The sequence below is a fragment of the Electrophorus electricus genome, chromosome 5 (genome assembly GCF_013358815.1).
Source record: "Electrophorus electricus isolate fEleEle1 chromosome 5, fEleEle1.pri, whole genome shotgun sequence".
NCBI lineage: Eukaryota > Metazoa > Chordata > Actinopteri > Gymnotiformes > Gymnotidae > Electrophorus > Electrophorus electricus.
In genome coordinates, this window is record NC_049539.1 from 23,208,832 (window position 1) to 23,229,661 (window position 20,830).

Below are 20,830 nucleotides of genomic sequence, written 5' to 3' on the forward strand. Positions count from 1 at the left end.
AGGTGTTAGAGAGGCAGATGCAAGTTTCTCATTATAAAATTCACTAAGTGACATTCTCTCTCTGTGGTTAAGGTACATGACTAGTAATTGGAAAGTTGCTGGTTCAAGCCCCACCACTGCCAAGTTGCCAGTGTTGGGCACCTAAGCAAGGTCCTTTAAACTTGATTTGTGTTCAGTCATAATTGTAAGTTGCTTTGGATAAAAGTGTCAACTAAATGCTGCAAATGTAAATCTGTCACCTGCAAACAGGTCACAGGAACCTATTCTAGCTCACAAAAACATACTGAGGAGTCAGAATAGCAAAGCCTAAACCCTGCATAGAGGGGCTCAGTGAATGTGGAGTGGAATGTGTGCAAATGTGTGAGTGTGTGTGTGTGAGAGGAGATGCTGTAGAAGGACAGAGTGCCTGCAGCCCAGTCCAGATACACTCCTACTCTGTTAGAGCTGGAGGGAGGGGCAGAGATGGCAGTGAACTTATTATTGTGTCTGACAAAGTAACTTTTATTAAAGCAGTACAGACTCCAGGACTTTACGTTGTATCCAAACCCACAGTTACCACTGAGTCCTTTCCTGCTGATGTCTTTATATGTCACTGATATATCAGCCCCCACCCTCCACTCAACCTCCCAGTAACAGCGTCCAGTCAGACTCTCTCTACACAGAACCTGCGCACACTCATCAAATCTCTCTGGATGATCAGCATACGGCTGCTGCTGATGCTCCTCCACACACGTCACCTTTCTGTTCTCCTCAGACAGAGCGAGACGTGTGTGTGCTGTGTTTGGGTCCAGTGTGAGATCACACACATCTGCACACAAGAAGAGACATTAGAGGAGAGGTTTCCACAGGTGTTTCCACACTATACGTATTTTTTACTGGTGGAGAGGATGCAATCTCAATGGATGACTCTGTGTGTGTGTGTGTGTGTGTGTGTGTGTGTGTGTGTGTGTGTGTGTGTGTGTGTGTGTGTACATTTTCTGCTTACATTTTCTTAGGCCTGGTGTGATTCTGAACTTCCCTGCATGTTCCACCCTTAACAAACACACACACACACACACACACACACACACACACACACACACACACACACACACACACACACACACACACACAATATGATCTATATGTTATATATTCTATTATATGTGTAATAGTACTTCCTCTAGTTTGCTCCTCTTGGCATCCTTATTGTCGTGGTTTTCGGTCTCGTGGATTTGTTTTTCTTCCCAGTTTCATTTTCTCCACCCTTCATTTGTAGCACCTGTGTCTTATTAGTATTTGTTAGTATTTATTACTACCCTGTTTTGTTCCCTGTTTGCTTTGCTGGTCATTGTTCATTTTTCCAAGTGGTTTCATTGTCATCTCCTGTCTTAGTTATTTGTTATTATCATTGCTTGTGTTTTTGTTATATATAATCTGTTATAAATTTTTGTTATATAAGCTTCCCATTTTTCCATTCACTTTAAAAGTACAAAATACAGTTTTCTTTCACAGTTGGATTAAACCACAATTGCTATTATATTTAAACAGCTTAATAAGCAAATGTGCAAAATGCTGTTTGTATATAATATTTCTGAGAAGTTTAGTGTAGAGCTGGACTGCCAGCTAAAACAGGGGACATCACTAGTGAAATCCTGCAAATGTGCAGTGCAATTCCACTGCCAATTGAGTGGTGGCCCTTGGCTATCACCAGATCAAGTTAGAAAAGCTTCTACTGCACCAGTTTTTAATAAATCTATATTGGAGTACTTATATTTGTAATATTGCCCATTGTAATGATGCCCCTTACATTTAATTCAGAGAAAGTATGGTTACATATTTTTCTGAATTTTAACATAATGCAAAAATAGTTCCACTGCCACATGTCAGTAGGAGACCTTGACCATCAGTAATGTAGACAGATTTCACTGTACAATTTCATCATAAACCAATATTAAAATCAAACTACCTTTAGGCAAATTTATTTCTTTCATTTAGGCTGAATTTGCCTATCCATTTCTCAGACATTTCCAGACATGCCAAAACAGTTCCATGACTACATAAGAGTAGGAACCCTTGACTATCACCAGTGCAAGTTTGGCCACATTTCATTGTGCCATTTCTTCATAAATCCATTTTACAGTCATACTACCTTTAGGGGAATTAAAAATGCTCATTTCATTTAGGTTGATTTTAACTATTTCTCTAGATTTTCCCATAATGTTAAAACAATTCCACTACCTCATAAATGTAGGAGCCTTTTACTATCACCAGTGCAAGTTTAGTCACATTCTAGATTAAAAGCCAGATTACAAAGCCAATATAATAATAGAGCTAAGAGACAGTATGGATATTTCATTCTAAATATTTTTCCCATAATGCCAAAACAATTCCACTACCACATAAGAGTAGGAGCCCTTGGTTATCGCCAGTTCAATTATGACCAGATTCCACTGTACTATATATTCATATCCATATTGGTCATACTATCATTGTGCAAATTAATATATTCATATCTTATAGGCTGATTTTGGTTAGCTGTTTCTCAGAGTTTTCCCATAATGCCAAAACTGTTCCACTACTCCCAAAGAATGGTAACCCTTGGCTATCAGTAGTGCAAGTTTGGACAGATTCTACTGGACAATTTTGTCATGAACCAATTTTAAAATCTAAATATCTGTTTAACCACCACTTTTCTAATGCCATTGTTTACAATACAAATTGTAGGGTGTTTTATAAAATTAGGCTGGGCCTGCTAGGGATGTCTAGGGCACAAACCCTTTTACCTTATTCAGTTTTATTGTATGTTCAGACATGATTTCATGTATTGTGCAGAAATAGCACCACCTCCTACTTTAAAACATGGATGTATGCAGGCGCTACCTTACAAGGATAAAAAAGATGCCACCCTAGTCATTTTAAAGGTGAAGGCAAGCTACACCTAACAAGGATGGAACCCATCTACAGGAAAGATGAGAACCACCATACACTTTTCAAGGATGGAAAAAACAAGGTTTTACATTGGCAAATTACAGTCCTTAGTCCACTAATGGTACTGAATGTGTTTTGTATGTCCAAACATACCTGGCCAATTAATCCTACTATAGAAACAATGATTGGAACAATACATCAATGCCGATAGTTTTGCATTGAGATATCAGCTTCTATGAAATTAGTATTTTAATTCGCCTAAAGCTAGTAAAATTTTAAAATGGTCTTATGAAGAAATGTTGAGGTGAAATGTGGCCAAACTCACACTGGTGATAGTCAAGGGTTCCTACTCTTATGTAGTCATGGAACTGTCTTGGCATTATTGGAAATTTCAGAGAAATAGATACCCACAAACTACATGAAAAAAACTACGTTCATGACTACATGAATTCTCGTAAAGGTAGTATGATTTAATATAGATTTATGAAAAAAAATGGTACAGTGAAATCTGTCCAAACTTGCTTGGCTAATAGACAAGCTACACTACTCTTATGTGGTAGTGGAAATATCTTGGCATTAAGGGAACTTACTGTTAAATGGATATGCAAAATCAGCCTAAATTAAATGAGTACATGAATTTGTCTAAAAATAGTATGAATTTCATACGGATTAAAGGAAAAAAAAAGGTACACTGAAATTTGTCCAAACTTCAAGGGTTCCTATTCACATGTGATAGTGGAGCTGTTTTTGCATCATGTTAAATATGTAACCATACTTTCTCTGAATTAAATGTAATGGGCATTTAATCATCATGACAAGTACATATAAGGACTTCAATATAGATTTATTCAAAACTGGTGCACTATAATCTTTTCAAACTTGATCTGGTGATAGCCAAGGGCCACCACTCAATTGGCATCCCATGCCCTGCACATTTGCAACAGTTCACTAGTGATGACCCCCGTTTTAGCTGGCAGTCAAGCGCTATAGTTTAATAAACTTCTGAGTAACATTAAACCGAAGAAGTATTTTGCACAATGCTTATTAAGCCATTTAAAGATATTACCAATTGTGTTTAATCTTATTATGCAAGTAAACTAGTTTAATCAAGTAAACTGTATTTTGGACTTTTAAATGTAATAAAAGTGTGCGTCTTCATCTAAGCTCTTCAAAACAATATGCAAGTCTGTTTATCTTTGCTTAGGGAGCGTTGGATTGAGGTGAGCAGAGGAATACCATAAAATCGAATTTAATGCTCGGATGACTTGACTGTGAATCGCTAATCCCTTGATCGCGGTCACACAACCACACTGTAAGGCTTTGGAGTTAATCCAATTTAACTTGTTCTCCAAACCAGATTAGCAGAGAGCTTCAGAACTAGAAGGAAAAGACCTGTGAAGCATGTGGAGGAGAGTCAGGCTCAACTCAGTTTTGTAATAATCTTGCTGGTTTTTTCCACTACATAACACAGGCCTGTTCTTTAAATCTTCTTGACTGTTCATGCATGAACTGTAGAGAACATCCAAAGCTCTCAAACGCGTTACTTCAAGAAATGAAAACAAGCACAAAAGAAGAGGTAGGTCCAGTAGTTTCTGTACAGCACAAAACAAAAACCCTCTTTATATGTGTATGTGTACACGCATTCCACATAGACGCAACTGAAAGGGACAGTACACAAATTACTGACCCTTACAACATACAGACACATAATAGTACTGCCCCTATTCAATCATTCTCCCTCAATCTTCCTCTTTCTTCCTCTCTCTCTCCCTCACACACACACACATACACACACACACACACACACACACACACACACACACACACACACACACACACACACACATACAAATGATAATGGCAATAATAATAATAATAATAATAATAATAATAATAATAATAATAATAATAATAATGTTCCTGCTCCACTGTGTGTGAGAGCAGGTTGTATTTGAGAACACACAGTTGAGTATCAGATCGAGGACAGGGGATTTCTACATACCTGAGTGTGTCCAGTCTGCAGTGGGGATCCTCCAGTCTAGCAGAGAGCAGCTTCACTCCTGACTCTCCTGGGTGGTTGTAGGTCAGATCCAGTTCCTTCAGGTGTGAGGGGTTTGACCTCAGAGCTGAAGCCAGAGAAGAACAACCTTCCTCTGTGACCAAACAACCAGACAGTCTGCAGAAAGGAGGAAGACAGACGGAGAGAGACAGAGAGTGAGACGCATTTCCAGACCAGCTTGCATGGGGTAGCTAGAGAGGCTGGAACTGTAGTGGAGGCTTCACCCTGTGCTTTATAATAAACTACTGACATGGTGAGGTCTCGTATGGAGGTCTGGTGTACATTTATAATAAACTACTGACATGGTGAGGTCTCGTATGGAGGTCTGGTGTACATTTATAATAAACTACTGACATGGTGAGGTCTCATATGGAGGTCTGGTGTACATTTATAATAAACTACTGACATGGTGAAGTCTCATATCCATTCCTCACCCAGGATTCTACACCAGCAAACACCCCTCCACAATAATAAACTTAATAAACCTAACCTGCTTAGCTCTGAGCTTGGACATACTAGATAAATGTGTCAGTACAGGCACTAAAAAAGTGATTTTTTATATGATCCACTGCTTAAATTATCAATTTAATTTTAGAAACAGAAATGAGGTAACAGATCAGAAACTGAACAACAACCAACTTTATCTTTAAGTTTCAATTGAAGTCAAACATTATAAGCAATAAATAATACATACTTGTGTAAATCTGAATAATAAATAACATTTCAAACCTTAGTCATATTGGTCCTGAACTAAACAGTATGAGGTCTGGTTTACTGTGTATAAACAGTAGTTATATTGGTCCTGAACTAAACAGTGTGAGGTCTGGTTTACTGTGTATAAACAGTAGTTATATTGGCCCTGAACTAAACAGTATGAGGTCTGGTTTACTGTGTATAAACAGTAGTTATATTGGTCCTGAACTAAACAGTATGAGGTCTGGATTACTGTGTATAAACAGCAGTTATATTGGCCCTGAACTAAACAGTATGAGGTCTGGTTTACTGTGTATAAACAGTAGTTATATTAGTCCTGAACTAAACAGTATGAGGTCTGGTTTACTGTGTATAAAAAGTAGTTATATTGGTCCTGAACTAAACAGTATGAGGTCTGGTTTACTGTGTATAAACAGTAGTTATATTGTTCCTGAACTAAACAGTATGAGGTCTGGTTTACTGTGTATAAACAGTAGTTATATTGGTCCTGAACTAAACAGTATGAGGTCTGGATTACTGTGTATAAACAGTAGTTATATTGGTCCTGAACTAAACAGTATGAGGTCTGGTTTACTGTGTATAAACAGTAGTTATATTGGTCCTGAACTAAACAGTATGAGGTCTGGTTTACTGTGTATAAACAGTAGTTATATTGGTCCTGAACTAAACAGTATGAGGTCTGGATTGCTGGTTGGCAAAGAATTTTAGCACCAAATGTCCAGTGGGCCCTGCAGAACATAATTAGTGGGGAGATAGATGAGAGCAGTGAACACACTAAAAAGGCTTTACAGCACAAAGGAACTTTAGGGTACACAAATTAATCAATGGTAAAATCACTAATATAGTGTATAATAATTATAAACTGTATAATTCCTTATCAGATTATGATATTCACTTGAGATCAGCCAGGGAATCATTAATTAAACCATCAAATTACAATTTGAATGACTCATCAATTAATCAAGTGTGTGCAATGCTTAAACATAAACATAAATATTAATTAGTAGCTGAGAAAGGTTTCATTTCTGTCCAGCATTTTATATCATTTACAAGTATCTTCCATTCTTTGAATCATAGCCTTGAAAAAGGTTGTATTTCGAGACTATAGGTGGCCAAAATTTCTACAAGTGGTTATAAGTCTAGGAGTATCTGAATTCTGTGGAATCAAACAAAGAATTATGGATGCAACGATAGTCTACAGTGAGAGTGGACACAGCCGACACTACAGCAGAGCTGTGGGGCTACAGTGAGAGTGGACACAGCCGACACTACAGCAGACCTGTGGGGCTACAGTGAGAGTGGACACAGCCGACACTACAGCAGAGCTGTGGGGCTACAGTGAGAGTGGACACAGCCGACACTACGGCAGACCTGTGGGGCTACAGTGAGAGTGGACACAGCCGACACTATGGCAGACCTGTGGGGCTACAGTGAGAGTGGACACAGCCGACACTACGGCAGACCTGTGGGGCTACAGTGAGAGTGGACACAGCCGACACTACGGCAGAGCTGTGGGGCTACAGTGAGAGTGGACACAGCCGACACTACGGCAGACCTGTGGGGCTACAGTGAGAGTGGACACAGCCGACACTACGGCAGACCTGTGGGGCTACAGTGAGAGTGGACACAGCCGACACTACAGCAGACCTGTGGGGCTACAGTGAGAGTGGACACAGCCGACACTACGGCAGACCTGTGGGGCTACAGTGAGAGTGGACACAGCTCCTCTGTCTGCTGTGAGAGAAAGAAATAGTATACACTAACAGTCAAAATGATGTATTGCTTGATTTGATTGATTGATTTGACAGCTGTCAATCATCACCCCATACACACCACCCAACCCCCCAACATATTTATTATATAATTAATATATATAATATATTATTATTATTATTATTATTATTATTATTATTATTATTATTATATGATATGATATATGATATGATGTAACAATATTATATGAAAATTAAATAAAACAATGAGGGAGCCTCAGAATAGTTTTATTGACTTTAAAAATAAATCTTTAATTGAGAAATAATCAAGTGATTAAAGTAAATAAAATTTATGAGTCTTAAATGAATATGTACCACCCGGTCTTTAATGTTTGCTCTGCTCCGCTGCCGGTCATGTACTGATACTGACTTGTGTCTCTCTCTCTCTCACTCACCCACTCACTCCCCCCCTCCCCCCCACTGGTTGATTCTCTAAGAAGTCACACCTCCTCCCAAGTCCTTCCCCCTACCATACAGGAATACACGTTCTGTCAAAAATGTATATAAGGTGTCCCATCACACCAAAAAAGTTCCAATTTTGTCGCCTTTTTTCTTTCTACCCAACCAGACAAAAAGAGGTTTCTTTAATTGAGAAATATTAACGAAATTAAAGAAAATTAAAGTTTTCAGTCTCATACTACACCAGTCTTTCTCCTCTTTCTCTGTCTGTTCAGTATCCTCTCTGACACACTCTCCAGTCAGGGGTCATTGACACACTCTCTCTCTCTCTCTCTCTCTCTCTCTCTCTCTCTCTCTCTCTCTCTCTCTCTCTCTCTCTCTCTCTCTCTCTCTCTCTCTCTCTCTCTCTCCTCCTCACATCTCATGTTGTGCCATATGTACTCAAACAGGGCAATAAGCAAACTTTTCACAAAACATCATGAAGTTTCCTTCTTGATCTGAAAATTATTAATCATATTAGAAAATGAATACATTGGTCAGTCATCTTTTTTTCACTGCAACATAGCTAAACTAGGGGGAAAATAGTAATGTTCTTTCACGAAGGTATTTTATGAATTAGCCAATTGGATATCTCTAATGATTGCGTAGCTTACTTGTATTTTATCAAACAAGCATTACGTATTATGTACAAGCTATTGCAACTATTCTTTTTATGAACTAGCTAGGAAAGGATATTGTCTTTATTCTAATGATTAGTGATCATTATGTAATATGACCATTGTGTTTTAAAGAAACATTTTGATCGACTGAAACTCTTTTGATCAACGGCTATTCTTATTCTCATGGCTAGCTATATAGAAAACTTTAAATTTAAAGTAGGTGATTCTATTTACTTAAATTAAGCATTAAATGATGTAACATCAATGTGTTTTAGTATAAAGAATACCATCGTGATGATCTTTTCTGCTCATGGTCTATAATTCTATTCTGTGTATTTCCGTAGGTTCAGACGTTCACGAGTTCCTTGAATCTGTGGAGAGAATTGCTGATCAAGGTTATTTCTTATTTGTGAACTTTTATACATTTTTATTTTATGTATTTTATTTATCATTTTATTTTTTTGTTATTTTTTGTCAGTGGATATAAGGACAAAAGATGCTAAAACAGCTCATATACTGAATGAGTTGATACAAGGTAATCCATTCTAGAGCACGTCTAACCCTCTATCGTCTTATATACATCATCCTTTTCATTATTACTTAGTTTCAAAACACATACACCTATTACATAGGTGAATATACATATTAGATGCCCGTTTTTACATTCATCAGGGTTTTCAAACATATGAGATAGAACACACACACACACACACACACACACACACACACACATACATATATATATATATATATATATATATATATAAACGAGAACATGTATTATTGGCTTCTGATAAGAGAACTTCACTGATTGCTAGACTCACATACTACATACATCAGCTTTTCCGGAGCGGTTGTCGATGAGGTTTCCCATATGACCTGATCACCAGGGTTCAGGTTTTCATGGAGATTCCAGCAGTCCAGTAGTATTCATGTACCTGCTCCCCACACATGCTATCAATTTTTTCTATGAACTCTTTGAGAGCTGATTTGATGTTCTGTTCCTCCTGCAGGTCGGTTACCACTACCTCAGTGATAGTCTGAATCTTGCTAGAGGATGTATGTATCTGAATGCTGCACAGCTTCAAAGCTCTGGACAGAGTGTGGGTGAACCACAGCTTGAACAGTTTTTTTTTTTTATTAGTTTAGGCACGTTGAGGCTGAAATAGTATTCATCCAGATCGTACAGGCACATGTGTAGATGCTGACTAGGATGGTCAGTAGCACAACAGTTTTCTCTCATATCTTCATCAATAATTCTATACATTAGATTCCCAGCTCGAACGACCGCCAGCACCGTTGCGTTGATGCACACATTGGTTTCGTTGTTATTAACGTTTTCACAAAAGCTTGTTTCAGAGGGTTCGCTCTCACTATCATTCACACCTGTAAGAGCTGCTTCTTCGTAATATGAGTTCATCGTAGGAGTATAGAATATCAGACCTGTTTCTGGGCTCATTGTTTCAACCTGTAATGTTTCATCGAGTCCATGCCCCCAACCCCCTTTTTATATAAGATGGGAAGGGAAAAAAAAGCGGCAAAATTGGAACTTTCTGGCCGAGTGTATTTCTGACCCTCAGAGGAGTTTGGTTTTTGGGGGGATGGACACCTTATATCAATTTTTGACAGAAAGTGTATTCCTGTGTGCTAGGGGGAAGGACTTGGGAGGAAGTGTGACTTCTTAGAGAATCAGCCAATGGGAAGGGGGTGAGTGGGTAAGTGAGCGAGAGAGAGACAACCGAGAGCCATACACGTGTTTGAGTATCAGTACATGACCGACAGCAGAGTGGACATTAAAGACCGGGTTCTACATAATCGTTTAAGACTCGTAACTTTTATTTACTTTAATCACTTGATTATTTCTCAATTAAAGAATTTTTTTAAAGTCAATAAAACTATTTTGAGGATCCCTCATTGTGTTTTATTTTATTTTCATATAGAATTGTCACATCGTGTCATATATAATAATAATAATAATAATAATAATAATAATAATAATCTAATATTATGTATATTCGTTATATAATAAATCTGCTGGGGGGGGTCGGGTGGTGTGTGTGTGTGTGTGTGTGTGTGGGGTGGACGATTGACAGCTGTCAAATCAATCAATCAAATCAAGCAATAAATCCTTTTAACTGTTAGTGTATACTGACTCTCTCTGCTGTGCTCCCTTCCTTCCATGTCCTCTTCCTGGACACATTTACCATCATGTTCTCCTGTCCTTTCTCTGTCCTGCTGTCCATGGCAATAGCATTAACCTCTCTCTTCATCCTGGTCTTTTTCTGTCTTGCTATATTAACTGGAAAAAACAATCGTGGGTATTTTATGTCCTAGCCAGTTCCTCAGATTTAAGGAAGCTAACATTAGCTTTACAAGAAAGGGACAGACAGACAGAGCTTCTTCTCTGCTCCCAGTCTCCTGATTGCTCATTGCCTGCACCGTTGTCTTGTTTGTTTCTTGCTTTCTCCCTCGTATTTAAGAGAGATTAGAATGACTGGTGTTTTCCATACATGAGATGAAAGTCTTACATTAGAACACCTCATTTTGCTCTGTTCAAACTATCATGCTTTTGGCCACACACCTGTCTTAGTAATAAGAGTCTTGGGAACAAGAGTCTTCTCTGTACGCAGCCACCTAGCTAGTGTCTACCAGCAGGTGAGGTGTTTAGGGATCATCTGTAAATTGTTTCAACTACTGATAGTTTTCATGCAAGGCCTTTTGGGGAACATCTGTAAATTATATCAGTCTGAAGAACCATGTAAAGATCTATTTAAGTATGAAATGATTTCTTTTAATAAAGAACCCCTGAAGTACTATCTATTTTTAAGAATGTCTGAATAAGGACCAGTAAAATCGATCAAAACTGTGTTATGTCCGCCTGTATATCTGCATTTTGTGTTCCAGATTTTGCCTCTTCCTCTCTGGTGTCCCCATCCTGATCCACACCAGGTTTTCCAGTGAGCAGAGGAACAAAATAACAGGAAGAGAAAGAGACAAAGGATTTAGCTGAGGGCTCATTGGAGAAGAGTTTGTGGTTGTGGGTTTTGACTTGTTGCTACATTTTGAGTTTGTATTTGCTAGACTTTGTGTATGACTTTGTATTTGCCCCTTTATTTATGGTTTATTTTGCCCCTTTGGTTGATTGCTGGATAATATATGTTTCTTGTATCTTGTATGTATATTGTCCTGTATATATTTTCACACTGGTGCCATTTTGTTTGGTTGTGGGTTTATCTTTGTTCTAACAGTGTAGTCATTGTAAGTTTCTTTTTGTTAGCTTAGTCAGTCGTCATTTTGTTTCTAGTGTGCTTTTGTTTGTTGCGTTGGCCTTGGTCACTCCTGATGCGATTGCACCAGTTTATTAACTTTAAACACCAAAAACTTGTAAATATACTAGGTCTTTGCTGCCAACTGTGTCTGGTTATTCATTCCATTACTCATTTCTACTGTTGTACTACTCAAAACCCCATGTTACGTCCTCCCAGCCTAGACAGGGTGGTAACAACTGATATATACCAGCAAGCTAATAAACTACAATACCCATTTCACATCCTTAGTATTCTCTTTCTGTTACATAAACCACACAAACATATGCTAGAATTTCCTCCTCATACAAAACTATCACCCCCCACCTTGCCCTTGAAAACAGCATTATGTACTGTATATAGTATTGGTTTTATATTTTAATATTAATATTCCCTCATAAAAAATAGTGACTGCAATTCTAAAGTTAACCACTAGAGGCACATTTGTAATGCCCTGATAGAACTGGTCTGAAAATGTGGTATTGTGGTTCTGCAATTAGATACTACTACTGTGCTGCAGTAACTGAATGGGAGTCTTCTCTATATACAGTCACCTACCTAGTGTCTAGCAGCAGGTGGTGTTTAGGGACCATTTGTAAATTTTATGGCTAACTGATAGTCTGAATGTTAGGCATCTAGGGATATCTGTAAATTATAGCTACAGAAAATAACCTGGTTACACTCTCCCCCTATAAACTGTATGGGTTTCTACATGTACATCAGCCACACACTGCATCGATCACCACTACAACTCAATTCTTATCCTGAGGGAAACACTGTCAGTTGGGGGGCAGTAATTGTAGCATGGTGGCCATGGCCAACCTGACAAGTTCTTGGGGGTGCTCTTGCAAATACCTCTCTAAAGTACTAAACCTGATCACCATAGCAACATTTTGAGATTTGATTTTCCAGTAAGAGAGTGGGAGAACACATTAATTCTAGGGCATTCTAATATCTTTCTTCTTAAACATAGTGTAAGGGTAACTACATTTATGTGTAAACATAAAGCCCATTAGCAACATTCACCCAGCACTATTTTGACTATCCCCACCATTGCACAAAATCACCTCTTGTAATTAAAGTAAATAACAGTACACACTCTTGATGTTACAACACTGTTGAAGCTTCTGAATATTTTCATACCGAAAGACATTTTGCAAAATCTTTGTGCTCAGGTTACCAAAAATGCAGCATGTGGACAAAATGCCAAAGCTCATAGAGGAAGCAGCATTATAATAAATACACTTGAACATGTGGACAAGGCCTCATCTGTGTCACCTCTTTACAATGTTATATTTCTTTTCCAGGTGTTGAAAATCTGCTCATACATCACATTTATCTCTGTTTTCGCAGTGTGCTCATTTACCGAAACACATCTAGTTTCACTAGAAAATATTTGCAAATGTTTTAAGAAGAGAACTTCATAAAACAATGAAATGAAATGAAATTATATTGCCTTGCCTTGTTTAACAGTGTTTTCTTTAAATACTGCACTATAATGGGGTTATTTTATACACTGACCTTATAAAAATTGTTCTGTAGTGTCACTACACCTTACTGTTTACATTCAAAAATAAAGTCACAGAAAGCTCACCTGAGAATCTCCAGTTTACAGTGTGAACTCTTCAGTCCAGCACAGAGCTGCTCCACTCCTGAATCCTGCAGGTCATTGTCATTAATCTCCAGCTCTCTCAGCGAAGAGTTTTCTGTTTGTAGAACTGATGTGAGAGATTTACAAGACTCTTCAGTGAGACCACAGTCAGATAATCTGCAAAGGAAGAGTAAAAACAGTAAATAATGCAGTTCAGTCAGAGGATGCTGAATTACTAGATCTGAAATGCTGAACAAAAAGAATAAGAAGGTCTGGAGCACACTGAGAAATTTTTAGTTTTTTAATTGTGCAAACATACTGTTTTAACACTTCTGAGTCTCTATCTGACTCAAAAGGGACAAAGACATCTGACAAATATCATAAATAAGCAACCTAAGACATGTACAAATAATGGATAATTGGTTCAGAAATCAATAAATGGGAATTTCCATAATCAGAGTATCATGCCCCTAATACCATAACCTACATATAAGACTTTTAACAAACATGGTATGTGTCTAAACACAATACTGTCAGTTGACTTGTATACAGTTCCGTAAAAAAATAAGAGACCACTACAAAATTATCAGTTTCTCTAGTTTTACAATTGATGGGTATGTGTTTGACCAGGCTGAGCAGTTTTGTTTTATTCTATAAACTACTGGCAACATTTCTTCCAAATTCCAGATAGAAATATTGTATTTTAGAGCATTTTATTTTTAATGAAAATGACTAATGGTCAAAATAACAAAACAGTTACAGAAATTTCAGACCACAAATAATGCAAAGAAAACAAGCTCATATTCATTTATAAACAACACAGTACTAATATTTCAATTTAGGATGAGGCAAGAAATCTATATTTTGTGGAATAACCCTTATGTTTAATCACAGCTTTCCACCAGTCTTTCAAAATGCTGTTGGGGAACTTTATGCTAGCACAGACATTCCAGGAGCTCGGCTTTGTTTGATGGCTTTGGCCATCCATCTTCTTCTTGATCTTGATCTTCTTCTTCTTGGTCTGGAGATTGAGCTGGCCATGATAGTCTTGATCTGGTGGTCCCTCAACTACACTTTGATTGACTTGGCTGTGTGACATGGAGCATTGTCCTGTTAAAAAAAAACAATCATCAGAGTTGGGGAACATTGTCAGAGCAGAAGGAAGTTTTTTTCCAGCAGTTTTGTAAGTGGCTTGATTCATTTGTCCTTCACAAAAACAAATCTGCCCGATTCCAGCCTTGCTGAAACATCTCCAGATCATCACCGATCCTGCACCAAATTTCACAGTGGGAGTGAGACACTCTGGCTTGTAGGCCTCTCAAGGATAAAGCTGAAAACTGAACTCATCAGAGAAGATTACCTTACTCCAGTCCTCTACGGTCTAATCCTTATGGTCTTTCGCAAACTTCAGTCTGGCTCTTCTTTGCTTCTAATAGAATAAGGGCTTTTTTTCTAGCTTACACGACTTCAGGGCTTCCTCCAGAAGCCTGTTTCAAACCATCCTCACTGTGCAATTCATCCCAGCTGCCGCATGCCATTCTTTTTGTAGGTCACTTGACATCATCTTACGGTTGGTAAGTGACATTCGAATGAAGTGGTGATCGCCATGGTCAGTAGAGAGTCATTTTCGACCTCTGCCAGTCTGTAGCTGTTGTCATATGTGTTTGCTGCTTGACCTTGTTCTTATGAACCGTAGTTTTTGAAATTTTCAATATAGAAGCAAACTGACACTCACTGTATCCCTCAGCCAGTAAAGCTACAATTGAACCTTTCTTTTCAACTCTTTTAGCATGGTCTGTAACTGTATTTTGACTACACTTACTTTTTGGGTAGTCCTAGCACTGCTTTTCCCATCCAGCTGGTTCTATAACAAGAGAATAGTGATGACAGCAGCAGTGGTTTTTATACTGTTGCTCGTTAGAATAGGATTTTGTTAAGGTGATCACCTATTCAGCATCTCATTAAGTAGAATGAGGTGTGTCTGTTAAGGAATTCAACAAACACTTGAATGGAATGGCTGCTGTACATGTGGAGATGCTGATTTAAGAAAAAATTGGAGTGTTCTCTTTTTTTTTTTCCAGAGCTGCATATCGCATGGTTCAGATGTTCCATGTGGTGTACTGTAAGACCTGAAGTTGAGGTTTGTGTTTTATGGTTTAGATGCTGCTTTTCTTCAAGAGTGCTTTTAACTTACTGTTCCCAATGTACAAAGCGGCTGATAAGGAGATCTTATGCCCCACCCCTCTCTAACTACACAACTCCTTATAAGAGGACTATGACCCGCCCCTCTCTAACTACACTAACTATTGATTTGAATACATTGACAAAATGGACAATTATATTGACACAGTTCAGACAGTTCTTGAGTTCTTGAGAGTTATGAACGTCACTGCATGTTACATTGAACACACAGAGCTGAATGTGTAGGACTCTAACTATCATTTAACCCAACATAAAATAACATCTTTACCAACAACTGTTTATACTAGACTATGACAAAATGCCTTGGTAAAGTATTTAAACAATAAAAGTGTTTCAGATTAAGCCATATTTACACCTAGACCTTTATAAAGTGTTTCAGATGAAGCCATATTAACACCTATACCTTTCTAATGTGCACACTCACCATAATCAGCTCTAATAAAAATCTGTGATAAACTTCCATCAGAGCAAAATGTATGTGTACACACTTGTCATCCTCATCCCTGTACACTTTTCTCTGTATTGGTCAGTAGTGGTTTAACTGTAATGTTGGCCAGAAAGCTGAACTGATATTTGGTACTTGAACACTTTTGTATGTTACACTGCAGCACATTTTCTCTGGCTGTTTCACCAAGAGTGTAACCTATAAACACTGTTGGCCACTGTTTAGATTTAGGACCATTCTCAAAACACAGGCATTACATCAAATGTACAAATGTACCCATTACATCAAATGTACTTTAAGCATCATCAATATGTTTAGGCTAATGAATAACTGGACTCTACTGGAATGAATCATCTGACTTGAGACAGTTCACAACTTTATAGGAAACTAAATTAAACCATAAGCACCTGGTGTTGGAATCTTTAATCACCCAGATGTGCTTTAATGTAGGTTCCCTCTATCCTTCTCTCTCTCTTTAATGTGCTAGCTCACTCTCCATTTCATTTCACTTTCCTTTTCAATCTTCTGAGTTAAGAACATCCAGTACTATATCCACTGTTAATCTCTAAATGAAAATACTCACATGGCTTTTCTGGATGCTTTGAGCACTGGCAGCAGTCTCAATAGACATTCCTCTGATGGCTCATATTTCCTCAGGTCAAACTCATCCAGCTCCTCTTCTGAGTTCAGCAAAACAAACACCAGAGCTGACCACTGAGCAGGAGAGAGTCTGGCTCCATGGAGATGACTGTTACCTCCTCTGGTCAGGTATGTTTGGACTTCCTGCACTAGAGAATGATCATTCAGTTCATTCAGACAGTGGAAAAGATTGATGGATTTCTCTGGAGAGGAATTCTCCCTGATCTTTTCCTTGATGTACTTCACTGTTTCCTTTTTGCTATGAGAGCTTCTTCCCATCTGTTTCAGTAGTAGGCTTAGTAAGAGACTCTGATTGGACTCCAATGAGAGACCCAGAAGGAAGCGGAGGAAAAGGTCCAGATGTCCATTTTGACTCTCTAAGGCCTTGTCCACTGCACTGTTGAGGAAGACAGACATTGGGGTTTTGAAAATAGTGAAAAATCCAGGGTGTTCCTGTTGTAGCACATTGGTGTTGGTGGAGATGAAGGAAATAAACACATATAAAGCAGCCAGAAACTCCTGAACACTCAGATGTACAAAGCTGAACACCTTCCCCAGCTGTAGCTCAAACTCCTCTCTGAAGATCTGAGTGCACATTCCTGAATACACTGAAATTTCTCTGACATCAATGCCACTGTTTCTCAGGTCTTCCTCATAGAATATCAGGTTGCCTTTTTCCAGCTGTTGGAAAGCCAGTTTTCCCAGTGCCAAAACAAGCTTTCTAGTTTGGTAAGTGTCACTTTGTTGATCATACTTTTGGCCCTTGTGTTTGATATGAAAGATCAGGAAGTGTGCGAACATCTGAGTCAGAGTCTTGGGGATCTCTCCACTTTCTGCTTCACCCAACATTCTCTCTAGAACAGAGGCTCCAATCCAACAGAAGACTGGAATGTGACACATGATGTAGAGGCTTCTTGATGACTTCATGTGTGTGATGAGTCTATTGGCCAGGCTCTCATCACTGATCCTCTTCCTGAAGTACTCCTCTTTCTTAAGGTCACTGAATCCTCTTACTTCCGTTACCTGGTCAATACACTCAGGAGGGATCTGACTGGCTGCTGCTGGTCGAGAGGTTATCCAAAGGAGAGCAGAGGGAAGCAGATCCCCCTTGATGAGGGTTGTCAGCAGCACATCCATTGAGGTCGACTGTGTTACTTCCCACAATCTCTCATTGTTCTGAAAATCTAGAGGAAGTCGACATTCATCCAGACCATCAAGGATGAACAGAATTTTGTAGTGTTTATAATGTTTTGGTTTTAATTCGCATGTTTCTGGAAAAAAGCAATAAAGAAGCTCCACCAGACTGAACCTTTTCTTCTTCATCAAATTCAGCTCCCTAAAAGGAAGTGGAAATATGAAGAGAACATCTTGATTTGCTCTTCCTTCAGACCAGTCCAGTATGAACTTCTGCACAGAGACTGTTTTACCAATTCCAGCCACTCCTTTAGTCAGGACAGTTCTGATAGCTTTGTCTTGTCCTGGTAAGGGTCTAAAGATGTCATTGCATTTGATGGGTGCCTCCTGTGTTGTGGGTTTCCTGGATGCTGTCTCGAGCTGTCTCACCTCATGTTCATTACTGACCTCTCCATTCCCTCCCTCTGTGATATAGAGCTCTGTGTAGATCTCATTCAGAAGTGCTGTGGTTCCATGCTGTGAGATTCCTTCATGAATTTTCTGACATTTTTCCCTCAGTATGGATTTGAGCTTTCTGTGGCAAGCGGGGGCAAGTTCTAAAAAAAAAAAGAGGAAGACAACAGCATACATGTTAATCTCTTTTAGGACCATTCATAAAAGAGCCCTTTACATGAATTGCAGGAAAAGATATAATTATAAATACAGTAGATTGATTATTCCCCTTACATTGGGCCTGAAAGTTCAGGTCTTATCTTAGAAAACGCAAGGACTGTAGGTGTTAGATTTCGGGATTATAACAGTGTTATTTTTGAGTATCTTTGTTGTCAGTAACACTGAATGAAATAAAGAACACAAGGAGAAAGTTTCATGGTGTCAAGAGCCCAGCTGGATACACATCCACTGCCAAACCCATAGTGTAGGTGCCCTGTTACCAGTCACCTGAAACACACCACACCTGCCCCATTCCCAATCACGTGAATATTAATCACAAGCACCTGTTCCTTGTTTACTTCTCAGCTAAATGCCGTAATTGGTTTCCTTGGTTTCTCTCTATTATTTAAGCCCACAGGTACATTCCTCTAGTGCTTTGCATTGCTTGCCTAAGACACTTCGAGTGTGCCAGCATGTTTGCTTTCCTTTCTGAGTGCTTTTTACCCAGCTCACCACTGTGCTCTGTTGTGGTGTTTACTGAATGGAGAATAAACACTCGATCACATCTCGCTCCCTCCCTGCCCATGTCACACTGGTTGTCAGTAACACTGAATGGTCAGCAGTTTAAAATGGAGAACACATGGGTTCATGGAGGACGTCATTAAACCAGCTGAAGTTCCAACACCCACACTGGCAACAATCACCTGACTGAGGACATCTACAACTAGTAGACTGGACATCTGAGAGACAATGGAAAGAAAAACCCCTGTGTATCAAACCTTATATATCACAATGCTTAGCTAGGTAAAATCTCATCGATCTAATCTCATTTCTAAAGAATAAAAATGTATCTTCCAAACTTCAGCATTCTGCAAACACATGACAATGGTGATAAATATAGGACAGAGTTGTCTTGAGTCTGAACCTGATCAGACTACACTGAGGGGGGTTAATTTGAGAACAGGCCACCACTGATTTAAGTTGCTTATTTTGAACAGAGATTCACCAAAAGTCTCCTTCTGAAGTAATGTAATAATGTCATGACCCAGAGCTCTTACTGGTCTCTAGTGTGTTGGCAAGGTCTGTCTGGTTCATGTTCCTCAAGAAGTGCAGTGTGATCTTCAGCACTCCCTCTCTGACACTGCACTGATCCTCCTCATCCTCCACCTGTCTCTCAGTGCATGCTGGGTAATCTGGGCTCAGTAGATTCTTAAATATCTTCAGTTCATTCTTTAACAGAGAGATGATTTTATCCTCCAGCTCCTGAATAAACAGTATCAGTAAAACTAGTGTTATACACAGATGATTTTAACACTGGATAATCCATTAAGCATAACAGAGGACAGCACTGAGTGGGATTGGGTGGTCATGTAGACATTATGGTTTATAAAAGAACATAAGCATCACATTAACTGAGCTGTATATTAAAGTTTCATAAAGTTATAACACTAGTTTGTGAAGTTTGGGTATAGTTCATTATCATCTTAATTACAAAAAGGTAAAGCATGAACCAGTAAAGCATGAAGCAGTAAAACCACAGAGTCTCATCATGATGTGATCTAAACTCACTCTAATGATAAGACTCTTCTCCCCCTCACACACACACACACACACACACACACACAGACCTTGAATACTGACTCCAGTTTTTCTTTATAAATATTTTCAGGCTTCTTTTGGGCACTGTAGACAAACAAAACAATGCCTTTAATGGAAAGTGTACAGTTTATAGACATGAATCCATGTTAACTTCATGGTTGTGTACATTATGATGTGATAGACATGGAATAACCCAACAGACTTGAACTCAAATGTTATACTGACAGTAGAGCAGAATAAACACAGAGAACCTGCCCCTGGCTTTCACTTTGGTGATTTAGAGTAATGTTTATGTGAATGGTGCCTCACCAGAAAACTTTATTAAAAAAACACCTTGTACCGGCACTCACTGGACACTTTATTAAATACCTAATTTATATTTTATAGTTCACTCCTACAGACTATAGTCCATCTTTGACATGGGGGTCTGATGACACAGTTCATTATCCTCCCTCTACCCCATTTATCACTGACCACAGTACCAATATATATATATATATATATATATATATATATATATATATATATATATATATATATATATATATATATATTTAGAACACTAAATAATTTAGTTACAATGAGAGTAAAATTTAATTTTATTCTATTTTATGGATATTCATACAAATTGCTTTGTTAATAACAAAAAACTGCTTGTAAATATTAGTTACAACAGAATTGTGCAACAGAAATTTAGCTGGAAAATGACTGGAAAAGCCAATTATAGTTACCCCATCCACACAGAACAGAG

General features: G+C 38.4%; 1 protein-coding gene across 1 annotated transcript; it reads right to left on the reverse strand.

Annotated features, from left to right (window-relative positions):
• Positions 1-260: 260 nt before the first annotated feature.
• On the reverse strand, positions 261-20,542 carry LOC113567599 (NLR family CARD domain-containing protein 3-like). Its single transcript, XM_035526489.1, has 8 exons — positions 20,538-20,542; positions 20,109-20,163; positions 19,539-19,743; positions 16,640-18,425; positions 13,413-13,586; positions 4,913-5,086; positions 986-1,032; positions 261-808 (listed from the first exon to the last, which is right to left on the reverse strand). Exons 1-8 carry the CDS (start codon positions 20,540-20,542, stop codon positions 261-263), a joined length of 2,994 nt encoding a protein of 997 aa, XP_035382382.1.
• Positions 20,543-20,830: the final 288 nt, after the last annotated feature.

Bases quoted from the DNA above. Each gene is read 5' to 3' on its own strand.
- LOC113567599 (XM_035526489.1), bottom strand. The intron at 19,744-20,108 runs GTCTGTGTGTGT...CTGTTTATTCAG, and splicing joins AACTGGAGTCAGTATTCAAG to GAGCTGGAGGATAAAATCAT. The intron at 18,426-19,538 runs GTAAGAGCTCTG...TTTTTTTTTTAG, and splicing joins TGCCAACACACTAGAGACCA to AACTTGCCCCCGCTTGCCAC.